Here is a 26,285-nt window from a genome sequence, read left to right as displayed (position 1 = left end):
TTTTGGGTATTTAGAAATTATTTTCTCCAAAACCCCCATCCTAAATGTTCAAAAAATTTCATGGTACGTTAGTTGGTCATTGTACATCTACATCTACACCCGTACTCAGCAAGCCACCTGACGGTGTGTGGCTTAGGGAATATACAATCAGAGTGGGCAGTACTTGTCTCTGTAAAATGTGAGAAATTTTTTTAGGTAGACACAACTCTACTCTCAAGGCCAAAAGATCATGAGCATTTACATATTTAAAATGATTGCTGATTTTAAGTAAATGTCATGCGAAACTGGTATTTCTGAATCAAAATAATTACTTTACAGCATTATAAGTGAGTGGGAAAACAATTCACAATTTTGTTCTAAAGCATTTTATAACAAAAATGAAATGTAAAGATTATTTGTACCCATTTTTGTTTTTGTGATATTATTCACAAATTATTATTGTCTTCTGTCATGATTTTACGTCTTCGTGACCTTTCTTTATGTATGCTAGTGGTGACTTCGAATTTTGTTCTGCAAAGCAACAGACCAGTTCTCAGCAAAGTCGAAATGAAGAAATAATGTGTCAGTATTCTGGGATGTGGCTGATTTTACTTCTCCATGGCCTGTCTCAGAATCCTCTGTGTATGATGGTGAGCTATTCCTTTCATGAGCCAATACCTAACCTCTGTAACAAACTTATCTGGCTCTACTGTCTTCTTCATCGACTGTCCTCCATCCCACAATGCATGAAATGCTTCAATAGTCATCACTTCAGCACCAGGACACATTGCACACTCCTGCAACCAACATTTACCTTGCGCCTCTTGACATATACACGAAAGCATCAAATCCATTTCTGTGAACTTCTCTCTTGTGACACTGCTTATGGTGAAACAAACAAGTTTCAAGTTAGTGCAGTAAATACGTATTCATACTTCATTCACTGGCTGGCATTTTACACAGTTTGGTCATAAGGAGTGGAATTTTGTGAGACCAATTTTTAAATTTGGGTTCTCCTTTTTCATTAGGAGATATGCTTCTCTTATTGGTCTTGTCATATATCTTTTTGTCTTTTTAACTTTTTCACCATGTTCACTAACAGAGATAACATCAGCCTGGTTAGGACTTCAGCTGCTGCAATCTTTGTCTCACTTAGGTAATATTCCAGAGCAACAGTAAGCATATCATCTTGCAATGGTTATCCACAGTAAGAATCTGGGCATGCTCAAATACCTTCCCCATTCTTTATTTTACGAGCTTTTGAAATTAAATAATGTGAGGAAGTGGGCATGTATTTCTGCATCTGCTGCTTGGGTTAGCTACCCGGTATCACTGTCAGTAACTGTACCTTCTCAGTATAGGTGGCTGCCGAGATAGCAGTATTGCTTGTGTAAAACTTGTTTCAATTTCTTACACTTTTCTTTTTAAATACTGTTTTCTTCTTGTGATTCTTATGTTTAAGGGGGGGATACAGTAGGGGCTACAGCAGAAATGCTAAGATTGAATGCATCAACAACTTCACACTCAGGAATACAATCATCTGCACTGTGTTCTTCAGTTTCACGTTTGGGTGATGGTAATAATTCAGGTGGGTTGCCACCAAATTTCTTCTTGTAGTGAGTGTAGCAATTCCTGCGCAATGGATGTGATGCTAATACTGTTACTTGAGGACCAAGATATTTTTGCAATACCTCTGAGGGATTTCCAACAACTGTGAAGTGTTTTTCACTTTTATTAAACACCACCTTCTTGTGTCTCTTTTTCATAGTCCACACACCTCTCTCTTTCACCACTGTACTTCCTCACTGACATTATATGTAACAAAAAGTTTAAACCAAACACAAAACTCGATTCAGAATGGCTTATGTGCTAGTTCTCACTTGTTTGTTATAAACAGTAGAGCACTGGAAACAGTGTTGCCAATGTGCATATTTTGCACAAGAAATTCGTTGTTGTTGTTGTTGTGGTCTTCAGTCCTGAGACTGGTTTGATGCAGCTCTTCATGCTACTCCATCCTGTACAAGCCTCTTCATCTACCAGTACCTACCGCAACCTACATCCTTCTGAATCTGCTTAGTGTATTCATCTCGTAGTCTCCCTCTACGATTTTTACCCTCCACGCTGCCCTCCAATACTAAATTGGTGATCCCTTGATGCCTCAGAACATGTCCTACCAACCGATCCCTTCTTCTAGTCAAGTTGTGCCACAAACTTCTCTTCTCCCCAATCCTATTCAATATTTCCTCATTAGTTATGTGATCTACCCATCTAATCTTCAGCATTCTTCTGTAGCACCACATTTCAAAAGCTTCTACTCTCTTCTTGTCCAAACTATTTATCGTCCATGTTTCACTTCCAGGACAAATACTTTCAGAAATGACTTCTTGACACTTAAATCTATACTCGATGTTAACAAATTTCTCTTCTGAAACGCTTTCCTTGCCATTGCCAGTCTACATTTTATATCCTCTCTACGTCGATCATCATCAGTTATTTTGCTCCCCAAATAGCAAAACTCCTTTACCACTTTAAGTGTGTCATTTCCTAATCTAATTCCCTCAGCATCACCCGACTTAATTCGACTACATTCCATTATCCTCATTTTGATTTTGTTGATGTTCATCTTATATCCTCCTTTCAAGACACTATCCATTCCGTTCAACTGCTCTTCCAAGTCCTTTGCTGTCTCTGACAGAATTACAATGTCATCAGCGAAACTCAAAGTTTTTATTTCTTCTCCATGGATTTCAATACCTACTCCGAATTTTTCTTTTGTTTCCTTCACTGCTTGCTCAATATACAGATTGAGTAACATTGGGGATAGGCTACAACCCTGTCTCACTCCCTTCCCAACCACTGCTTCCCTTTCATGCCCCTCGATTCTTATAACTGCCATCTGGTTTCTGTGCAAATTGTAAATAGCTTTTCGCTCCCTGTATTTTACCCCTGCCACCTTCGGAATTTGAAAGAGAGTATTCCAGTCAACATTGTCAAAAGCTTTCCCTAAGTCTACAAATGATAGAAATGTAGGTTTGCCCTTCCTTAATCTAGCTTCTAAGATGAGTCGTAAGGTTAGTATTGCCTTACGTGTTCCAACATTTCTACGGAATCCAAACTGATCTTCCCCGAGGTTGGCTTCTACTAGTTTTTCCATTCTTCTGTAAAGAATTCGCGTTAGTATTTTGCAGCTGTGACTTATTAAATGGATAGTTTGGTAATTTTCACATCTGTCAACACCTGCTTTCTTTGGGATTGGAATTATTACATTATTCTTGAAGTCTGAGGGTATTTCGCCTGTTTCATACATCTTGCTCACCAGATGGTAGAGTTTTGTCAGGACTGGCTCTCCCAAGGCCGTCAGTAGTTCCAATGGAATGTTGTCTACTCCAGGTGCCTTGTTTCGACTCAGGTCTTTCAGTGCTGTGTCAAACTCTTCACGCAGTGTCTTATCTCCCATTTCATCTTCATCTACATCCTCTTCCATTTCCATAATATTGTCCTCAAGTACATCGCCCTTGTATAGACCTTCTATATACTCCTTCCACCTTTCTGCTTTCCCTTCTTTGCTTAGAACGGGGTTTCCATCGGAGCCCTTGATGTTCATGCAAGTGGTTCTCTTCTCTCCAAAGGTCTCTCTAATTTTCCTGTAGGCAGTATCTATCTTACCCCTAGTGAGATAAGCCTCTAGATCCTTGCATTTGTCCTCTAGCCATCCCTGCTTAGCCATTTTGCACTTCGTGTCGCTCTCATTTTTGAGACGTTTGTATTCCTTTTTGCCTGGTTCATTTCCTGCATTTTTATATTTTGTCCTTTCATCAATTAAATTCAATATATCTTCTGTTACCCAAGGATTTCTACTAGCCCTCGTCTTTTTACCTACTTGGTCCTCTGCTGCCTTCACTACTTCATCCCTCAAAGCTACCCATTCTTCTTCTACTGTATTTCTTTCCCCCATTCCTGTCAATTGTTGCGTTATGCTCTCCCTGAAACTCTGTACAACCTCTGGTTTAGTCAGTTTATCCAGGTCCCATCTCCTTAAATTCCCACCTTTTTGTGGTTTCTTCAGTTTTAATCCACAGGTCATAACCAATAGATTGTGGTCAGAGTCCACATCTGCTCCTGGAAATGTCTTACAATTTAAAACCTGTTTCCTAAATCTCTGTCTTACCATTAGATAATCTATCTGAAACCTGTCAGTATCTCCAGGCTTCTTCCATGTATACAGCCTTCTTTTATGATTCTTAAACCAGGTGTTAGCTATGATTAAGTTGTGCTCTGTGCAAAATTCTTCCAGGTGGCTTCCCCTTTCATTTCTTAGCCCCAATCCATATTCGCCTACTACGTTTCCTTCTCTCCCTTTTCCTACTACCGAATTCCAGTCACCCATGACTATTAAATTTTTGTCACCCTTCACTATCTTAATAATTTCTTTTATTTCATCATACATTTCTTCAATTTCTTTGTCATCTGCAGAGCTAGTTGGCATATAAACTTATACTACCGTAGTAGGTGTAGGCTTCTTATCTATCTTGGCCACAATAATGCGTTCACTATGCTCTTTGTAGTAGCTTACCCGCATTCCTATTTTCCTATTCATTATTAAACTTACTCTTGCATTACCCCTATTTCATTTTGTGTTTATAACCCTGTAGTCACCTGACCAAAAGTCTTGTTCCTCGTGCCACCGAACTTCACTAATTCCCACTATATCTAACTTTAACCTATCCATTTCCCTTTTTAAATTTTCTAACCTACCTGCCCCCCCATGAACCATGGACCTTGCCGTTGGTAGGGAGGCTTGCGTGCCTCAGCGATACAGATGGCCGTACCGTAGGTGCAACCACAACGGAGGGGTATCTGTTGAGAGGCCAGACAAACATGTGGTTCCTGAAGAGGCGCAGCAGCCTTTTCAGTAGTTGCAGGGGCAACAGTCTGGATGATTGACTGATCTGGCCTTGTAACATTAACCAAAACGGCCTTGCTGTGCTGGTACTGCAAACGGCTGAAAGCAAGGGGAAACTACAGCCGTAATTTTTCCCGAGGACATGCAGCTTTACTGTATGATTAAATGATGGTGGCGTCCTCTTGGGTAAAATATTCCGGAGATAAAATAGTCCCCCATTCGGATCTCCGTGCGGGACTACTCAAGAGGACGTCGTTATCAGGAGAAAGAAAACTGGCATTCTACGGATCGGAGCGTGGAATGTCAGATCCCTTAATCGGGCAGGTAGGTTAGAAAATTTAAAAAGGGAAATGGATAGGTTAAAGTTAAATATAGTGGGAATTAGTGAAGTTCGGTGGCAGGAGGAACAAGACTTTTGGTCAGGTGATTACAGGGTTATAAATACAAAATCAAATAGGGGTAATGCAGGAGTAGGTTTAATAATGAATAAAAAAAATAGGGGTGCGGGTCAGCTACTACAAACAGCATAGTGAACGCATTATTGTGGCCAAGATAGACACAAAGCCCATGCCTACTACAGTAGTGCAAGTTTATATGCCAACTAGCTCTGCAGATGATGAAGAAATTGATGAAATGTATGACGAGATAAAAGAAATTATTCAGGTAGTGAAGGGAGACGAAAATTTAATAGTCATGGGTGACTGGAATTCGTCAGTAGGAAAAGGGAGAGAAGGAAACGTAGTAGGTGAATATGGATGGGGGGGAAGAAATGAAAGAGGAAGCCGCCTTGTAGAATTTTGCACAGAGCATAACTTAATCATAGCTAACACTTGGTTTAAGAATCATGAAAGAAGGTTGTATACATGGAAGAACCCTGGAGATACTAAAAGGTATTAGATAGATTATATAATGGTAAGACAGAGGTTTAGGAACCAGGTTTTAAGTTGTAAGACATTTCCAGGGGCAGATGTGGATTCTGACCACAGTCTATTGGTTATGAACCGCAGATTGAAACTGAAGAAACTGCAAAAAGGCGGGAATTTAAGGAGATGGGACCTGGATAAACTGAAAGAACCAGAGGTTGTACAGAGTTTCAAGGAGAGCATAAGGGAACAATTGACAGGAATGAGGGAAAGAAATACAGTAGAAGAAGAAGGGTAGCTCTGAGGGATGAAGTAGTGAAGAAGGCAGCAGAGGATCAAGTAGGTAAAAAGGCGAGGGCTAATAGAAATCCTTGGATAACAGAAGAAGTATTGAATTTAATTGATGAAAGGAGAAAATATAAAAATGCAGGAAATGAAGCAGGCAAAAAGGAATACAAAGGTCTCAAAAATGAGATCGACAGGAAGTGCAAAATGGCTAAGCAGGGATGGCTAGAGGACAAATGTAAGGATGTAGAGGCTTGTCTCACTAGGGCTAAGATAGATACTGCCTACAGGAAAATTAGAGAGACCTTTGGAGAGAAGAGAACCACTTGTATGAATATCAAGAGCTCAGATGGCAACCCAGTTCTAAGCAAAGAAGGGAAGGCAGAAAGGTGGAAGGAGTATATAGAGGGTTTATACAAGGGTGATGTACTTGATGACAATATTATGGAAATGGAAGAGGATGTAGATGAAGATGAAATGGGAGATATGATACTGCGTGAAAAGTTTGACAGAGCACTGAAAGACCGGAGTCGAAACAAGGCCCCGGGAGTAGACAACATTCCATTAGAACTACTGATGGCCTTGGGAGAGCCAGTCCTGAGAAAACTCTACCATCTGGTGAGCAAGATGTATGTGACAGGCGATATACCCACAGACTTCAAGAAGAATATAATAATTCCAATCCCAAAGAAAGCAGGTGTTGACAGATGTGAAAATTACCGAACTATCAGTTTAATAAGTCATAGCTGCAAAATACCAACTCGAATTCTTTACAGACGAATGGAAAAACTGGTAGAAGCGGACCTAGGGGAAGATCAGTTTGGATTCCGTAGAAATGTTGGAACACGTAAGGCAATACTAACATTACGACTTATCTTAGAAGAAAGATTAAGAAAAGGCAAACCTACGTTTCTAGCACTTGTAGACTTAGAGAAAGCTTTTGACAACGTTAACTGTAATACTCTCTTTCAAATTCTGAAGGTGCCAGGGGTAAAATACAGGGAGCGAAAGGCTATTTACCATTTGTACAGAAACCAGAAGGCAGTTATAAGAGTCGAGGGGCATGAAAGGGAAGCAGTGGTTGGGAAAGGAGTGAGACAGGGTTGTAGCCTCTCCCCGATGTTATTCAATCTGTATATTGAGCAAGCAGTGAAGGAAACAAAAGAAAAATTCAGAGTAGGTATTAAAATCCATGGAGAAGAAATAAAAACATTGAGGTTCGCCGATGACATTGTAATTGTCAGAGACAGTAAAGGACTTGGAAGAGCAGTTGAACGGAATGGACAGCGTCTTGAAAGGAGGATATAAGATGAACATCAACAAAAGCAAACTGAGGATAATGGAATGTAGTCAAATTAAATCGGGTGATGCCGAGGGGATTAGATTAGGAAATGAGACACTTAAAGTAGTAAAGGAGTTTTGCTGTTAGGGAGTAAAATAACTGTTGATGGTCGAAGTAGAGAGGATATAAAATGTAGACTGGCAATGGTAAGGAAAGCGTTTCTGAAGAAGAGAAATTTGTTAACATCGAGTATAGATTTAAGTGTCAGGAAGTCGTTTCTGAAAGTATTTGTATGGAGTGTAACCATGTATGGAAGTGAAACATGGACGATAAATAGTTTGGACAAGAAGAGAATAGAAGCTTTCGAAATGTGGTGCTACAGAAGAATGCTGAAGATAAGGTGGGTAGATCACGTAAGTAGTGAGGAGGTATTGAATAGGATTGGGGAGAAGAGAAGTTTGTGGCACAACTTGACTAGAAGAAGGGATCGGTTGGTAGGACATGTTTTGAGGCATCAAGGGATCACAAATTTAGCATTGGAGGGCAGCGTGGAGGGTAAAAATCGTAGAGGGAGACCAAGAGATCAATACACTAAGCAGATTCAGAAGGATGTAGGTTGCAGTAGGTACTGGGAGATGAAGAAGCTTTCACAGGATAGAGTAGCATGGAGAGCTGCATCAAACCAGTCTCAGGACTGAAGACCACAACAACAACAACAACCTACCTGCCCGATTAAGGGATCTGACATTACACGCTCCGATCCGTAGAGCCTGATAACGACATCCTCTTGAGTAGTTCCCGCCCAGAGATCCGAATGGGGGACTATTTTACCTCCGGAATATTTTACCCAAGAGGACGCCATCATCATTTAACCATACAGTAAAGCTGCATGCCCTCGCGAAAAATTACGGCCGTAGTTTCCCCTTGCTTTCAGCCGTTTGCAGTACTAGCACAGCAAGGCCGTTTTGGTTAGAGGGAGCTTTAACACAAAACATCTGCCAGGTCTCCAGTACTTTTTTTTTATTAGTAATATATTTTCTTGTTCTCTACTGTTTTAAGAATTATTTACAAAATATATATTTTTGAAAGGGCTGTACCATTTACAAAAATTAAGATAAAATGAAAATACTTTATTTCTTAACACTTATGATGTAAAGGTCTAATATATATTTTTTCCAGAGAAATTCACGACCACGAGTTGACATGACCTGGTGATTTGAGATGAACTCACCCTCAAGTCCTTTGAGAGTAGGATATGTTTTACAGTTTGCAACATGCCTCTTGATTTCATTTGGTATCTTCGAGTCTTGCTTATGTAAGCTAAAAGCTTGGACATTTCTGCTTTAGACTGTAATGCTTCTTCCAGTGCCAGTGGATCTAAGTGAGATTACTCTTTAGATTGATAAGAAACACACTTAGCCATCTTCTTAGGTTAAGTATTTTGGGAGATCTTCTCAGTGCAAAATTCATTGATGTGGCCCAAAATATTCATTAAGAATGAATAGTTTTGTGCTACTACCATAAGAGGTTACTTGTTTAAAGAGTCTTTAATTTATGATATGGCCACCAAATACCTCGATGTCTTGCACTCAAATAGTTCTATCATCATCATCATCATCATCATCATCATCATCTTTGATTCAACCGTCTCCAACCCTGTTTCTGTTATTTTATCCTCATTTTTCTCAACAAGTGAAATAAATATATGATTCTGTTCTTGTAAATTGGCATTGTTATACATCTTATACATTTTCTGCCCTGTTTTGTAAATAATTTGAAGACTGCGACTTCACTCTATTCTTTTGAACTATTATCCTTGATATTGATAAACTCTGGTAAACAGATTCAACAAAGCAGTGTATTGTGCTTTCTTCACATATATTCAACAAGTATGTACTTGCTGCTCTCCATGCCCTACTTGTACTCATTACCCCTTGGAATGTGGCTGCAGCCCTACTCTTTACTGCCAGGTATTCTTAGGTGTCAAAGATTGGGGTTCTTTTTTGACCATGCTGCCTCAGGAAGTGTGTTTTTGCAGTGTCTTTGTAACTGATCTGTTGAGGGGATTGTTATGTTTTTTCTCATAAGTGATTTATAACAATGTTGGTAACAATCCAAGGAAGAGTGGTGACAAGAATTGCCCCTTCCAACATTTTTTCTGCTGTAGTGCTCAGATTCTCTATTTTGTTCTGCATTGAGAAATAGTCATCTGAGTAAAACTGCATTTTTCATTAACTTCATATTTACAAAATTGTTTCAGTTTTCAGTGCATACAATACAAATCCTGCTGAAAGATCAAAACTGGCAGTGACATGTAGATAGATGAAAACTCTCTCATGAAAGCCCATTTACAAAGTTTCAAGGACCAGCTTTAAGTCAAGAGTTAGGAATTTACTACAGCATCCCATCCTGAATATTGCTCCCGTAATGATTGCAAAGACAAGGGTAATGTAATTGCAATGCGCACACAGATGTTTAAGCTATTTTTCATTCTATGCTTCAGACTTGAATGGAATTGGATGAAGCTCTAAGAAAATGGTGCATCAGGTAGTAGCCTCTGCTTTGCATTTCACAGTGATTTTCAGAGTATAGGTGTAGTTGTAGTTTCTTGGAAGTTCAAATAATTTATGTTTCCTGATTCTTGTATATAACTGTGTTTAAGAAAACCATTTCTTAAGTTATCATTGGTAAGAGTTAGAAAGTGTCCTGGTTCTGTACTGCATGTCCAATGTCCCGGCTCACACAGATTCAAATGAAGTAATTTGTGATTCTCTTAGCGTGATAGAGTCTGCTTACCTTCTGAACATGGTACATAGTCATTGACAACCCCTTTGTATGTCACACCTTTGGCCAAATCATTACCGCGCGAAGTGGCCGCACGGTTAGAGGCTCCATGTCACTAATCGTGCAGCCCCTCCCACCAGAGGTTCGAGTCCTCCCTCGGGCATGGGTGTGAGTGTTGTCCTTAGTGTTAAGTTAGTTTAAGTAGTGTGTAAGTCCAGGGATCGATGACCTCAGCAGTTTGGTCCCTTAGGAATTCACACACACACACACACACACACACACACACACACACACCAGATCATTACATTTCCATTGTATCAAAACAAGAATGTCTCTGCCATTTGCATTATGTGGTAGCATCACTTGAAAATGGTTCCAATTTGTTTCAGCTAGTAGATTTTATGGTCAATCTGATTTGCATATTACATTGATGAAAGCTGCTGCATTATCAAAAAGATTCCTCACTATGACATTAAAACATTGCCTGAAAACAGTGTTAACAGGTGGTGATTTGCAGCAAATGTTACATTTTGTTTCTTGCAGTTATGTTGTTCAGGTCGTCTCCGGTGGCAGGAATATTTGAATTTGCCAAACCAACCATCATTGGTTTGTGTTTGTCATGTGGCCCAGTATATTGACTATTGTTAAAATGATTCTTAGTAAGCATGTTCTCCTGGAGAGTCCAGAATCTTCATAGGCCTCTTAACAACTTACTGCACACATTTTTGGCATTTGTAGCCTTCTGGGAATGCACATAAATGATGATGGACAAACAAAATTTGCATGTAAAATGATGGACAGATAAAATTGACTTTGCTTTTTCTGTGCATTCTGTTGTTTCGTCTGTAATCCCTCACATGATGCATTTCCATAATTACTAATGCTGCAGATACATCTTCATTGCAACTGTCACATGTTTTACATTTGAATAACGGAGCTTCTATGATACATGCTTTCCAGCTTCGAATGAATTGCTCTAATACAATGGAATAAGTATAATATGAGCATTAAAAGATAGAACACAATACAGACAACTTACAGAGAAAACATGCATAGTTTGGCAAATATGGGATTTCAGCTGGGCACAGAATTTAATTTCAAACAAGTTCTTAGTTTTTCTATGTGTCACACATTGTAGTAACCAAAATAAAAACAAGTATTTTTTTGTGTCTTAAACCTCTGCAACAAATCATAGAACATTTTACATAAATATACTTTCATGTTTGTGATATCCTACATTTGCTACAGAAATAACACTGCACTAAAATGAGTTGATGAGATGATATGCTAAAAATAAATTGGTAACTACTTTATTGCTTGTCCCTAAATCAATAGATCAGATGTACCTGCTTCATTCAATCTTCCGACTGAATTTATATTCAAAGAATGTGATACACATATTTCTTAAAATTTTGTTAGCTTTGATGTTCACTGTCATTGTATTAATTGATAAAATAGGATATTCTTAATATTTTTCGATATCAATTGCTACCTAGTACCTATAACCCTCTCTCTGTGAGTGGCTAATGGCTTTTGATGTTAATTTTTCCAGAATACCCAGATGATAAAGAAACACTTAGCAGTTTGTTTTCAACATTAAGTGCTTTGGTAGTAACAAATGATTTCTGTCAACTAGTGGAGGAAGCTGGGGGACTTATATTTATTAATGATGTTATGGTCAATTTCCCAGATAGTGAGGTAAGCGGCTAGTTGATAATCATTTTTCACCATTTGGATGGAATGTAAATTTCTAAAAATAGTTGAAATTTGATTAGAAGTGTGTGTGTGTGTGTGTGTGTGTGTGTGTGTGTGTGTGTGTGTGTGTGAGAGAGAGAGAGAGAGAGAGAGAGAGAGAGAGAGAGAGAGAGAGAGAGAGAGAGGGAGAGAGGGAGGGGGAGGAGGAGGAGGAGAGATGAATTGAAAGTTGGAACTGGAGAGGGTTATGAAAAATGACTAGAAAGGGAAACAGGTTCAAAGGATGATGATTAGCAAAGATTTAGCCATGGGAGATAGTGTGAACAAAGGATCACTTCCCATCAGGGTAATTAAGAGTATCTGATCCATTTCTGGAGGGGGGAGGGGGAGGAGGAGGAGGAGGAGGAGGAGAAGAAGAAGAAGAAGAAGAAGAAGAAGAGGGAGAGGGAGAGTGAGAGTCAGTCCAAACTATGGGTTTTGAAGCCATTGTTGAAGTTTTCTGTTTGATACAGGTACATAGATGAGCCAAAACTGTATAATCACTTGTTTAATAGTATGTTGGTCTGCCTTTGGATCACAATACAACAACAATTCCGTGTAGGATGGATTTGATGAATTCTCAATAGATTTCTGTAGGTATGTGGCAGCAGATGTCTTCTCACAGGTTCACAATTTCTGTAAATTGTGGGCCGATAGTTTGTGATCACAGAGTTGGCATTTGATAGCATGCTAGATGTGTTCCCTCAGATTCATGACGGCCATGGCATGAATGTGAGTTCACTGTCATACATGTCAAACCAGTGTAGAATGATTCTGGCCTTGTAATGCAGCTACCCTGATGTCCAGTGCCATCGCTGTTGCGGCATACATCATTGAGAAGGGATTGCGGGTGGTCAGCAATAATGTTCACATAGTCCACAGGTGCCATAGTGCATTTGATTACTACCACAGACCACTGGAAAACCAGATGAATATTTTTCATAGCATAACACTGTCACCACTAACCTGCGTCCATGGTGTGATGCCTGGATGATGGCATATCCTGACATGACCATAGACCTTCATGACCATTGACCTGGTGTAATGATGATGCATCTGGTCAGGCAACAAGTTTCTATTTATCTGTAGTCCAATCTTGCTAGTCACATGCCCACTACAGTCGTAACTTATCGTATCGTTCAGTACTTTGGAACGTGGAGGGGTTGACTGATGTGGAGTCCCCACGTTCACCAGTGTGCAGAACTGTGTGCTGTGAAACATTTGTGCCTAGTCCAGCATTGTACTTTGTCGTCAGATCTACCACATATCACTACCTTTTCTACTTAGAGTCTGATGTCTACTTTCCGTGATGAGGTGTGGATGTCCCCACATCTTGTTATCTGCTCATGTTTCAGCATCCTTCAACCAGTTTCTTTAGCTGCACATTACTGTAGCACATGAACGACCAGTCAGCTGTGCCACTTCTGAGATGCTTGTTCCAAATTGTGAATCATAACAATCTGTCACCTGAGAAAGTCACTTACATCAGTGGGTTTCCCATTTGCTCCCTGTATTGTCGTGAGAATGATTCCACGTTAATCTCTGTTCTACTTACATACATTCCTTACCAATTGCACCTACAACATCACTGGGTGGCATTCATTCTTGCAGATGGCAGTGGTCATAATGTTTTGGCTTATCATTGTATAAGAACATTGAGAATTTTGGACGGGTTAGGAGATGTACTTGGATAATTTAATTTTGAAGTGAGTAATCTAATGAAAAAGTGAATAGTTGTGAATATCTGTATGGCTGGTAGGTGATATGGCTATTGGCACATATGACCATACCTTTGATCTGTTCAGAAATGCATGTGGAAAGATTCCAATAGGAGGTGGTGGTTGAATGTACAGGACAGGTCTTACACTCAGGCCATCCACCAGTGAAAGTCTTATCGGGGCACGACTGAGTGCAGGAGTGGCATACTGATGACCTGTAATAATGCTTAGGTTAGTTAGGATTAGGGTTAGGGTTGGATTTTGGCTAAGGATATCTGTTATCTCAGGATTTGATTAGAAGTAATCAAAGCCTCTGCGGAAGAAGTAATTGAATTTCTTAAGTCTTGGGTGACAAACGGAATGTTACTAGTGTAGTTCAGAGAGTGTTGTGAGGCTATAGGTATAAATACACTGCTAGTCATTATAATTGCAACCTGTATTTATTTGTTTATTTGCTATTTTCTTTTAGTCTTTTATCTAGCTACAAGAACTGACCAAATGTTGCACATGACTTCATATATATGAATATAACTCATAATATTTTTACATAATTTCAAATGTGTCAGTACAACTATGCATTTAATGGAAAGAGATTCACATAAAATAATTACTTAAAAGTAATATATATAATTTTAAAAATCTACGTATTACCTTTGGTATTCCCAAGTGTGTCATTATTTATATTACACAATAGTGTGTTATATTCCTTCGAGACCTTCTGACAGATTGTAGTATATAAACAGCATGCATTTTTTTAAGATTTCCTGTTCACATTGTCCTTATGATGGGCTAAGTTTTGTCACCATTAAGACTGGCAAATTATTTGTCTGCTGTGTATAAAAATATTGTGTTTCTTGGAGTACATGAAATGAATTGTAGTCCATGTATTGCACAATATGAGTATCTGAGATGATGAAATAAGTCAAAGAGCACACTGTATTTTAGTATGAGATATTTAAAAGGCTTAAATTTATCAAATATTGTATCATTATGGTACTAATGTAAAGAATATTGTAGCCTAAAGCAATTATTTTAAGTATCCTTGCTAAGATCCTTTTCAGTGAAATAGAAGAATTTGGCCTATACAAAGATATTAGATTCCTTCATCTCCCATTTATCATCTACAAAACATTTACTAATGCTAAATATAAGTTGACTGACTGATTATTTGAGTTATCATGTTCTGTAGATCCTATCTTGAGAGCTAATTTTCAGTGATGTCGAATGAGTAAAGGTGTTCAGTAACAAAAGCAAAGCAGCTGTTAGAATTTAAATCTGTACATATTAACAATACACTGCCACCACACTGCCGTATGCTAGTTGTGTTTATCAGGTAAATTTAGTATAGTAAAATTGGAGGACATCTGCTACTTTGAAATAAGCTGCTGTTTCTCAAATTTAACAGTTGTTGATTTCGTCCAACTATTGGCTTCACATCTACATGCCTGCATTGGTATTCATCAAATAATAAGAATTATCTACTTTTTTAATATAGAGCCTTATTTAAAACGAACATAGGTATTAGTCTTGAAACTTTGAGACTCTTCAGTCCTTAATCTCGATAATCAGGTAACCTAAAGAAGTAGTAGCTTTTTTTTCTTGAAGATGTTTAGACCAGAATATAGAGCTCCACTTTGACCCTAGACAAAGAGATTGAGTCAGATGAAAATTGCTTTTAGGTCTTGCATTGCAGTTGTGTAAATCTCAGTACAACTGATTGTTATTGTTAACAGTAAATGCTATTATGGGGGTTAAATTTAATGGATAATGAGTGTAAGAATTCCGAAGTCTTTGAAGAGGGCTCTAAAATGTGTGCAGTTATCCACTTTACTTAATTTTCTCCATATTCTTGAACATGAGATGTTGGATCCACAGCTGCAAATCTTTAATGCGAAGAGCTTACTCATCTTGTAACAGTTACTTTCCTTACTTTTTTATAAGCATGACTGGTTTTAAAACTGCAAAATTCATTTCAAAGAGCACTTGTGTTAGTCATAAATGCCTTTCACGTCATCTGCTGTGACTCAGCCAGTATTCGTAATGTCCAGGCTATAGATAAATCCTGCCAAAGCAAAAGGTGTGATGTATTTCCATACACAACATGAAATGGGATATGTGAGACGGGTGTCTGTGGAATGTTTTCGTTGCAGCCAGTGAGTAATGATTTTTATATCAAATAGAAAACAAGTCCTAGGTTGGTGCAACTGAAAAAATTAAATTAGGAGTCAAAAAGAGTGTAAATTAATCTTCATATTGCTGATGTTCGGTTAGAGTGGTGAAACAGTGGGACAAGTCACTCTCAAATATAAATCGTGCAGTGATGACAGAAAAAGTTTTGGAGAAAGTTCAAGTCAGGAACTCTTGTGGCATTTTGTCAACAAATGTTGGGTCTGAATCCAGATTGCATCATTGAAATGTAAGAATATTTCGGCTTTTGGCATTTGAATGTTATGTAAGAACAAATGTAGAGGTGAATTGTATAATACTAATTAACTGAGTTTTATCTTCATGGAGTTATGTTCTGTCTATGCAACTAATTGAAGGTAGTGTGTTTATTGCCATACACATTTCGCTTCCTTTATTTGAGAAGCATCTTCAGTGGCAATTTCCAGCACTGTTAACTCGTGCACGTGGTTCTGGAGATGTATTTGTTAGTTTCGATGCTTCAGCTCGCTGATTTCTGGCGTTCTTTCGCCCACATTTGACACATCACGTATATCACTTGCACTTTCATTTTTTGTGATCAACATATGTTTTATTATATCTTATACAGATATTGTATCTTATACAGAAAATCAGTTTATCACTTACAATAACCCAAATGGAGAGAGAGTCTGAGATGTAAAGGGCATTGACTGAACAGTTACAACTTATTTTGAAAGTCTTACTAACTCATTTGTTGATCACTAAATAGCAACAATTCCTCAGCCATAAACTGCAATGAAATAAATGAGTTTTGGACATCTGTCAGCTTAGTAGTCTTCCTTCTGTGAGTAGTTCCAAAAATAAAATTACTCATTCTCACCATATTGGATGGTCTTATTTTCTGAGGATTATATTTTTTCTTGTATTCAAGACAGAAAATAGGAGACAGGAGAGAGGAAATATTCCACAGGAAGAGTAAAACAGTTTTTCCAAAAAAAGACTTACAACCTCTCATAGAAAACAGATCGTAATGCAGAAGATAATGGTGTAAAATAAGTAGCTGATTATGGTATAGGAGTCCCAGTTTGTTGTTGTCGTCACTGCTGTAAAATAATTAGCTGATTATGGTAAAGGAAGTCCAATTTGTTGTCATTGCTTATTAATAGCAGAAGTTATTTTTAAGGAAATATAACAACTTATAGATAACATTGTTTAATTATTTTCTACTATGCATTGTATGAGAAAAATCTGAAAGTGGTTCTTCATGTTAACTTCTTGTCCTGTAAAGGAACTACTCAGGACCGCCTGAAAATGTGCTTCGAATATAAATCGCTCATCCTGAAAACAGTGGTATGAGACATTCGCATGCAAAGCAGCATATCTTACGATGAGGGACGTTTGGGTGATCACCTGTTTGAGGTCTAAGAGAGGAACTGTGGTAAATATGATGACTCGAAATACCAAAATAATAGGACCTAAAACATGCACATTTCAGTGCCTTACATATAAATATGTTCCCTTTTACTTAAAATAATTGTGATGCCTAAACAACGAAAATTTTCTACTGACCTGATGGTTTCCATCTTCAAAATGCAGGTATGGGTTTTCAGTGAAGTGCCCAAAGGAAAGTGGGATATAACAACATATGCATCTGACTAGAGCCACTTATTCATCCTCAACATAATTTTTGCATTCAAGCAGTCCAATATAAAACATCACACTAAATTTTAAAACAATGATTTTGGTATGTCAATGCCATAACCTGTCTTTTGCCAAGCATATGGTAACATAAACTTATACTTCAGTGCACAAAATGGAGGCTGATGGGGACTGACTACATCTACATCTACATGATTACTCTGCAATTCACATTTAAGTGCTTGGCAGAGGGTTCACCGAACCACAATCATACTATCTCCCTCCCATTCCACTCCCGAACAGCGCGCCGGAAAAACGAACACCTAAACCTTTCTGTTCGAGCTCTGATTTCTCTTATTTTATTTTGATGATCATTCGTACCTATGTAGGTAGGGCTCAACAAAATATTTTTGCATTCGGAAGAGAAAGTTGGTGACTGAAATTTCGTAAATAGAACTTGCCGCGACGAAAAACGTCTTTGCTTTAATGACTTCCATCCCAACTCGCGTATCGTGTCTCCCACACTCTCTTCCCTATTACGCGATAATACAAAACGAGCTGCTCTTTTTTGCACCCTTTCGATGTCCTCCGTCAATCCCACCTGGTAAGGATCCCACACCGCGCAGCAATATTCTAACAGAGGATGAACGAGTGTAGTGTAAGCTGTCTCTTTAGTGGACTTGTTGCATCTTCTAAGTGTCCTGCCAATGAAACGCAACCTTTGGCTCGCCTTCCCCACAATATTATCTATGTGGTCTTTCCAACTGAAGTTGTTCGTAATTGTAACACCCAGGTACTTAGTTGAATTGACAGCCTTCAGAATTGTACTATTTATCGAGTAATCGAATTCCAACGGATTTCTTTTGGAACTCATGTGGATCACCTCACACTTTTCGTTATTTAGCGTCGACTGCCACCTGCCACACCATACAGCAATCTTTTCTAAATCGCTTTGCAACTGATACTGGTCTTCGGATGACCTTACTAGACGGTAAATTACAGCATCATCCGCGAACAATCTAAGAGAACTGCTCAGATTGTCACCCAGGTCATTTATACAGATCAGGAACAGCAGAGGTCCCAGGACGTTTCCCTGGGGAACACCTGATATCACTTCAGTTTTACTCGATGATTTGCCGTCTGTTACTACGAACTGCAACCTTCCTGACAGGAAATCACAAATCCAGTCGCACAACTGACATGATACCCCATAGGCCCGCAGCTTAATTAGAAGTCGCTTGTGAGGAACGGTGTCAAAAGCATTCCGGAAATCTAGAAATATGGAATCAACTTGAGATCCCCTGTCAATAGTGGCTATTACTTCGTGCGAATAAAGAGCTAGCTGCGTTGCACAAGAACGATGTTTTCTGAAAACATGCTGATTACATATCAATAGGTCGTTCCCTTTGAGGTGATTCATAATGTTTGAATACAGTATATGCTCCAAAACCCTACTGCAAACCGACGTCAATGATATAGGTCTGTAGTTCAATGGATTACTCCTACTACCCTTCTTCAACACTGGTGCAACCTGCGCAATTTTCCAATCTGTAGGTACAGATCTATCGGTTAGCGACCGGTTGTATATGATTGCTAAGTAGGGAGCTATTGTATCAGCGTAATCTGAAAGGAACCTAATCGGTATACAATCTGGACCTGAAGACTTGCCCATATCAAGCGATTTGAGTTGCTTCGCAACCCCTAAGGTATCTACTTCTAAGAAACATGCTAGCAGCTGTTCGTGTTTCAAATTCTGGAATATTCCATTCGTCTTCCCTTGTGAAGGAATTTCAGAAAACTGCGTTCAATAACTCCGCTTTAGCGGCACAGTCGTCGGTAACAGTACCATCGGCACTGCGCAGCGAAGGTATTGACTGCGTCTTGCCGCTTGTGTACTTTACATACGACCAGAATTTCTTTGGATTTTCTACCAAATTTCTAGACAATGTTTCGTTGTGGAACCTATTAAAGGCAACTCGCATTGAAGTCTGTGCCAAATTTCACGCGTCTGTAAATTTTAGCCAATCTTCGGGATTTCACGTTCTTCTGAACTTCGCATGCTTTTTCCGTTGCCTCTGCAACAGCATTCGGACCTGTTTTGTGTACCATGGGGGATCAGTTCCATCTCTTACCAATTTATGAGGTATGAATCTCTCAATTGCTGTTGCCACTATATCTTTGAATTTGAGCCACATCTCGTCTACATTTGCATAGTCAGTTCGGAAGGAATGGAGATTGTCTCTTAGAAAGGCTTCTAGTGACACTTTATCTGCTTTTTTAAATAAAGTTATTTTGCGTTTGTTCTGGTGGATTTGGAAGAAACGGTATTGAGCCTAGCTATAACGACCTTTTGATCACTAATCCCTGTATCAGTCATGATGCTCTCTATTAGCTCTGGATTGTTTGTGGCTAAGAGGTCAAGTATGTTTTTGCAACCATTTACAATTCGCGTGGGTTCATGTACTAACTGCTCGAAATAATTTTCGGAGAAAGAATTTAGGACAATCTCGGAAGATGTTTTCTGGCTACCACCGGTTTCGAACAAGTATTTTTGCCAACATATTGAGGGAAGGTTGAAGTTCCCACCAACTATAACCGTATGAGTGGGGTATTTATTTGTTATGAGACTCAAATTTTCTCTGAACTGTTCAGCAACTATATCATCGGAGTCTGGAGGTCGGTAGAAGGAGCCAATTAACAACTTAGTTCAGCTGTTAAGTATAACCTCCACCCATACCAATTCACACGGAGTATCTACTTCGACTTCATTACAGGGTAAACCACTACTGACAGACACAAGCACTCCACCACCAATTCTGCCTAATCTATCTTTCCTGAACACCGTCTGAGACTTTGTAAAAATTTCCGCAGAACTTATTTCGGGCTTTAGCCAGCTTTCTGTGCCTATAACGATTTCAGCTTGTGTGCTTTGTATTAGCGCTTGAAACTCAGGGACTTTCCCAGCACAACAACAACAATTTACAACTACAATTCTGAGTGTTCCTTGATCCAAGCACGTCCTGTGTTCGCAATGCACCCTTTGAGATTGCAGCCCACCCCGTACTTTAGTGTGGTTCTTCACATTGTAGTTTTACAGAAGCAATGATCTTTCTAGTGTAGAGCTTATATTGCCTAAGTAGTACACACCTAGGAGTTAGCAATATTTTGTTGTCTGTTGTGTGTTCTCAGTGTAGTTAATTGATGTTTTGACTCTTCACATTACCAACGTTCTCTCTTAGACCTTCAATATGTGATAATTTTAAATGTATTTTATGAGAAAACATCCAATTCTGCATATAAATGGCTTACATCACTCTTTTTGGGATGAGCGATTTATAATCCAACCACATTTTCACGCAGTTGGTAACATTTGTCGTCACACACTTTACTTCTTAGTGATCGACCAAAAAAATCAACAAGAAGTTGAACATTGTAATTTAGCTTGGGAATAATTCAACCTCCCTCCCCTCCCCTCCCCTCCCCTCCCCTCTCCTCCCCTCCCCTCCCCTCCCCTTCCTTCTCTCTCTCTCTCTCTCTCTCCCCCCCCCCCCCCCTCCCTCTCCTCCTTCCCTCTTTCTCAAGTTGATGAGTTTTCCAGATGTACTGCATAAAAATTAAAATACCTGCTAAGTTGCAATATACTGATTCTTAAAGTTACATGTAACCATTGCTATATGATTTTGGTTATGGACAGAGTTAAACAGTGTAGGGTTTCTGTCCATTTGCGGAGTCCATGACTCGAAGTCCAGTAATCTCTAAGCTATAAAAATACTGCAGCAGCACTGAGACATTTGAGTGCTGCACAAGGTAAATAGAGCGAGCTGGGATAACATAAAGTGTATATTGTTTGAACAGCAAACATCATTCATGGATTTGGTAGCCATCATTGTAGATTCAGACACAACTTGTTGGTAACATTTCTGTGATTATTTATTTATTTGTTATTGGATGACGTACTGCCGGTTATGTAAGTTCTTCCCGTCCCTCTTTTTCCAATACCCACACAAACTTTTCTTCTTTTGCAACTGTAATTAATATTAATGTAATAAGTTGTGTACAAAGTCCACAAATTCTACAGCTGTTCAATAGTATACACCAATCAATTACTAAAGAAACTTAAAAAATAATATATACCAAGATGTATTGTTTTTAGAAACTGAAATATCCAGATGTAGTGGTTTATTTGTGGGGACGAGAATTGTGAAATCTTAAGATCTCACTGTTCTATAAGATAATTAACACAAGAAGTGTGTATCCATTTTTCATTAGTTTCTATCTTGCCTCTTTTGACAGAAAGTCCTTTGTATCATCTGTTCTGAGCACATTCACTTATTTTTGTTGAATCACACAATTGATAGCTTTTCTTTTATTGATTCAAGTCACAAAAACCAGTCACAGAAATCTAAATCACTCTACGTCCATAAATAGGGAACAGCTGCTACTGTTACTATGACTCTTAGGAAAAAAGTTCAGTGAGAAATGAAGCAGCTAATGTGACAATAAATGTGGAAATGGTACTCTTTTAATTTCTTGCAGCTGTGGACACTAATTACAAGGAATTTCACTAGGATGAAGTAGACAATCTGAAATACTGGTTATTTATCAGGAAATAGAATTTAAGATGTAATGTAAAATCTGTTGTTCACAGGTGAAGAGAAGTAATAATATTCAGTTTGATTTAATTTCTGATTTGCAGAAAATCAATCAGCAGTGTTTGTGGTTACTAAAAAATTTAGCTGGAAATGATGAGGTTAAAATGAAAATAATACGTAATGGAACTGCTCCATTAATTATTGGTGCAATGGAAAGACATAGGGTAAGTAGTTATTTGTTGCTACATTTGTAGGTGTGTGTGTGTGTGTGTGTGTGTGTGTGTGTTTTAAAAGTTTTTCTTCTGTTTCCCATCATTTCTTTCCCTTTGTTTTTTCCTCTCTCTGCTATCTCTGATCTTTATTTTCATTTAACTCACCTCCTCCTGCACCATTCAGTTTTCACCCCATTTTTTCCACCACTCTTACTTTCTGACAGTATATTCCTTCATTCTTGTGTTTTTTATTGTTTTGCAACACTTTTTCCTGTTTCACCTTGAAAATTAAGATGCCACTCATTTCTTCATCTACATAGTTTCTTTATGAAAAACAGCTGATGTATTATCAATCTTGCTTTCCTGTAAAACATTCTCAGTTTCTGGTATTTTGTCTATGTGATTGTGTAATGTTGATGGAAATCAATGTTTAAACCACTGTTGCAAATGGCCTTCTTCAGATTAATGCTATGTACTATGGCACTATGTCTGTGATAGATCAGCTCTAATTCTCATTATTTTGTCGGTGCTACTATTATGATTTGTATGTTTTGTGTATATATTTTGCACTTTTTGGTTTTCTGGAGACTGCTTATGCTTCTGTCACGCTTCCACCCAGCAAATTTTTTATTGTCCTCTGAAACAGGGTACTTCTGGTCTAGAGTGTGAAAATAAAATCTTTTTCTTATGTGTTTGATATTATGTTAAGCAATGTTTACTGCCATTATTTGTGTATAATGTTGGGGTAAAATTTCAGTATAATTACTATGAGATTTTTAATATTTAAATATTGTAACTATTGACATTTAATAATATTTGTTTTTTGGAACATTTAGGTAATTCTGACTGTATATAATTTAACAAATTCGGATAATAATTGACTGTTCTTGCTTCAACTTACTATTGTGTGGTTTATATAACTATATCACTAAGGTGGATAATAACAACAATATGGAAAGGACAAATTGCAATCACCATATAGAGGAGGTGTTGAGTCGCAGTCTGGCACATTGAAAAAGAATGCTAGAAACATTCAGCTTTCATACTACATCCTTCATCAGAAGTAGAAAACACATTCACAGTCATACAAGCACAACTCACGCATGCAGACGCTGTCATCTCCGGGCTCTAGTGATCGTGTGTTTCCATATATAACTACATATGTATCCAGGCTCCAGTAACCACTGCATAGTGTGTGATAGAGAGTATTTCACATGTACAACATTGATTAGTCTAATCATATATTTGCAGTCAGTATATGAATGTTACATGTTGGGGGCTGCAGTATATTATACAGTTAATCTTGACTCTTGAAACTTTCTAAGAAGACTTTTGTAAGATAGTTGGTGATTGTCTTCAAACATCTGACTATTCAGACTTTTCAGCATTTATGTGCTGCTCTTCTGTGAGTCAAACAAAACTGTGAGGGAAATGGAAATACTTCATCTTAACGTGGCGAATTTTCAAGACACTACTGGTCTCGCATGCATTGAATAAATAATTACCAATCTTATTTTCTGATTTATTTGACATGAAAGTAACATGTCACCATGCACTGTTTTATACTATCTTCACAATTAATAAGTGACTGGACATAATGACACAGATGTGCTGAAACATATTTGGGCAATAATAAGATTAATTGTTTGCATAATCAGGCAGAAAATATTTCTGATAATTTTGTTTTTTTTTCTGTTATAGGTTTTTCTGTTTTTTCTGTTGTTTTTGTTATAACTAATTCTAACTGTTTGATGCCACACTTCATGTAAAATGTCTTTAGCATGTGTTTTCATAGTGAATGTCATGATAAAATACTAGGAATTCCCAGTTAAATGTAAGAAAGAGCCTTATGTCCCTAACATGCACTTGTAAATACATCATTTAAATACATAAGACAGAATCAAAGGTATCACTATATTTCTCTTTTTGTAATAAATAAATAAGGAAGAAATCTTTCACTGGCGGAATCTGTGACATTTGAAGCATTCTGTACTATCCTTCGGGCTCTTGTGTCAGGAGAAAAGGATGCCAAACAAAGTACTGCTCCATATACTTTTATGTTCCAAAAACTTTTTGTTCCGCTACTATAGGGCTTCAGTGTCTGAAATATGATATTTGATACCTATAGAGAAAAAAAATGCTTCATGATATGGATTGCTGGTGCAGCGTGACCCAAGGAATTCTTTGTGTGGTTGTGTTACATCCAGAGGTCTTCCTTCTGTAGTTCCTGCAGTGCAGCAAAATTCTCTTCAGTGACATGTGAAGATGGTCTTCTGCCTGAGCAGAGAGTATTTACCAGCATAAAGCTACCCCTTGAAACTCCAAACCACATGTATTTTATGTACCCAGTCTTCTCTGAGCACTGGAGACACTTGTCTAAAGCAGTGGTTTACTGTAATCGTGGAAGAAAATTTTACTGTATAGCTACCTGTTGGTATTTATTCCTTGGTCAGTATTTATTCCTTTGATAGTAGCTGATTTACAGTTGTGGCAAACCGAAACTGACAGTCAGAACTGTTTGAGCTGTTCTCAGGTAGCACAGTTGGTAAGTCCTGTCTTTAAAGGACAAAATTACTGGCCAGCACATATTTTTAAAATGTCATAAAAGCTCTGCTTCATGTACATGTGATAGTGTACTTTCCCTTTGCCAGTTAATTTTTTTTATGTCTTTCCTCATTTATATGTATATCCTCTTTTCCATTTACTTGCCACTGATTTTCACCTTGAAGTTTTTTTTTTCCTTCTAGTCTTTTGGCTCTTAATTTTCTTCATCATTTTCATTTCAGTTATCCTCTCCTGCTCTCTCTCTCTCTCTCTCTCTCTCTCTCTCTCTCTCTCTCTCTCTCTCTGTCTGTCTGTCTGTCTGTCTGTCTGTCTATTTTCTGTAACACATTTCTCTCCCTCCCCTCTTTTCCTTCCCTCCCTCTTCTCGCTGCAGCTTTAACAAAAGACTAAAGGACTGTTACTGCATTCAAATGGATGTTGTTTTTCCAATTTAATGCCTTTTTAAACTGTCTTATTCAGTCTCCTGTCCTGATTTTTTTTATTGTTACTAATAACTCACTTTGCGTAGTGGAAAATTTAATGTGGTTATTCAGATTAAGAGACCACAATTGTTGCTAATAATTATACCGATATTAATCACACTTCATTATTGTCGTTAAAACAGTAAACACAGGAAATGAGTTAACTATGCTGGATTTCTATTGCTAGTTGGACACTTCCCAAGATTCTGTGATATATTGGTGGATTATTTCCGCACATTCCAATAAAATGGCATTTGTAGTCGGTAGATGGACATTTATCAGTGCCAATGGTTTTCAGATGCCTACTAAGATCTTTTCTGGCACAGCTCCCAGTGTGCCAAGAACCACTGGATCCTTATCTCTGGTAAGTTTTTCAAGTTGTTTCTTGTCGGTTCTCATATCACTTTGGGTGACAATGTCAGTGATCCACACTTCGTTTTTCTCCACAATTGTGATGTTTGGATATTATATTCCATCATTCAGCTTGTATGAAGTTGAAAATCCCACAGTAATTTGGCTTGTTTTCTGCAACATTTTCTGGCTTGTGGTTCCACTGGTTCCTTGCCACCAGCAGATGGTACTTGTGATGTAAGTTCTTGTAGGTCTTCTTTTGTGTTATACCTTTGTGTCTCTCTGGTAATCTGTCTGAGCAGTTTTTTTCTGCAACAGCTCAAGATATGGTCAGTTGTTTCATAACCTTCTTTCCAGAGTCTGCACTTTGGGACCGTTCCTGATTTTATGAGTCTGGCTTTGACTGCAGTAGCTCTGACGGCTTGTTCCTGTGGAGCAAAAATCAATCTTTCTGTTCCCTTCCTTAGGGTTCTGTTGGTAAGCCATTACCTTGTCTTTTCTTCATCTATTTTGCCTTCAATCTTTCCTGAAAACTGCCCATACAGTAATTTATTGTTCAGGCTGGCAGTATGGCATTGTTGTACAGCTTTCTGCCAACTTTTCTGGGTAAGCATAGCCTGTCAATTCTACCATGAAGCATGGAGTGCATAGTGAATTATCATGAGTTTCTTGTTTTGCTTTCTAGATTATCTGGCTGTACCTTGTCCATTTCACAATGCATGTGGTTTATTTGATAATGAATATGGCCTTGGTTTTGAGTAACTTGATGGTAT

The 26,285-nt window shown here is 38.2% G+C and overlaps 1 protein-coding gene across 1 annotated transcript in view; it reads left to right on the top strand.

Moving 5' to 3' along the window:
* Window positions 1-26,285, top strand: part of LOC124612702 (armadillo repeat-containing protein 6 homolog) — a 102,596-nt gene that overhangs the window by 52,767 nt on the left and 23,544 nt on the right. Inside the window, exons 3-4 of the mRNA XM_047141051.1 lie at window positions 11,649-11,794; window positions 22,028-22,147. Of these exons, the coding sequence (XP_046997007.1) occupies window positions 11,649-11,794; window positions 22,028-22,147 (266 nt within the window). The remainder of the gene's footprint in view (window positions 1-11,648; window positions 11,795-22,027; window positions 22,148-26,285) is intronic.

This window comes from Schistocerca americana, chromosome 4 (genome assembly GCF_021461395.2).
Source record: "Schistocerca americana isolate TAMUIC-IGC-003095 chromosome 4, iqSchAmer2.1, whole genome shotgun sequence".
NCBI lineage: Eukaryota > Metazoa > Arthropoda > Insecta > Orthoptera > Acrididae > Schistocerca > Schistocerca americana.
This window is presented reverse-complemented; position numbering and strand designations above follow the sequence as displayed.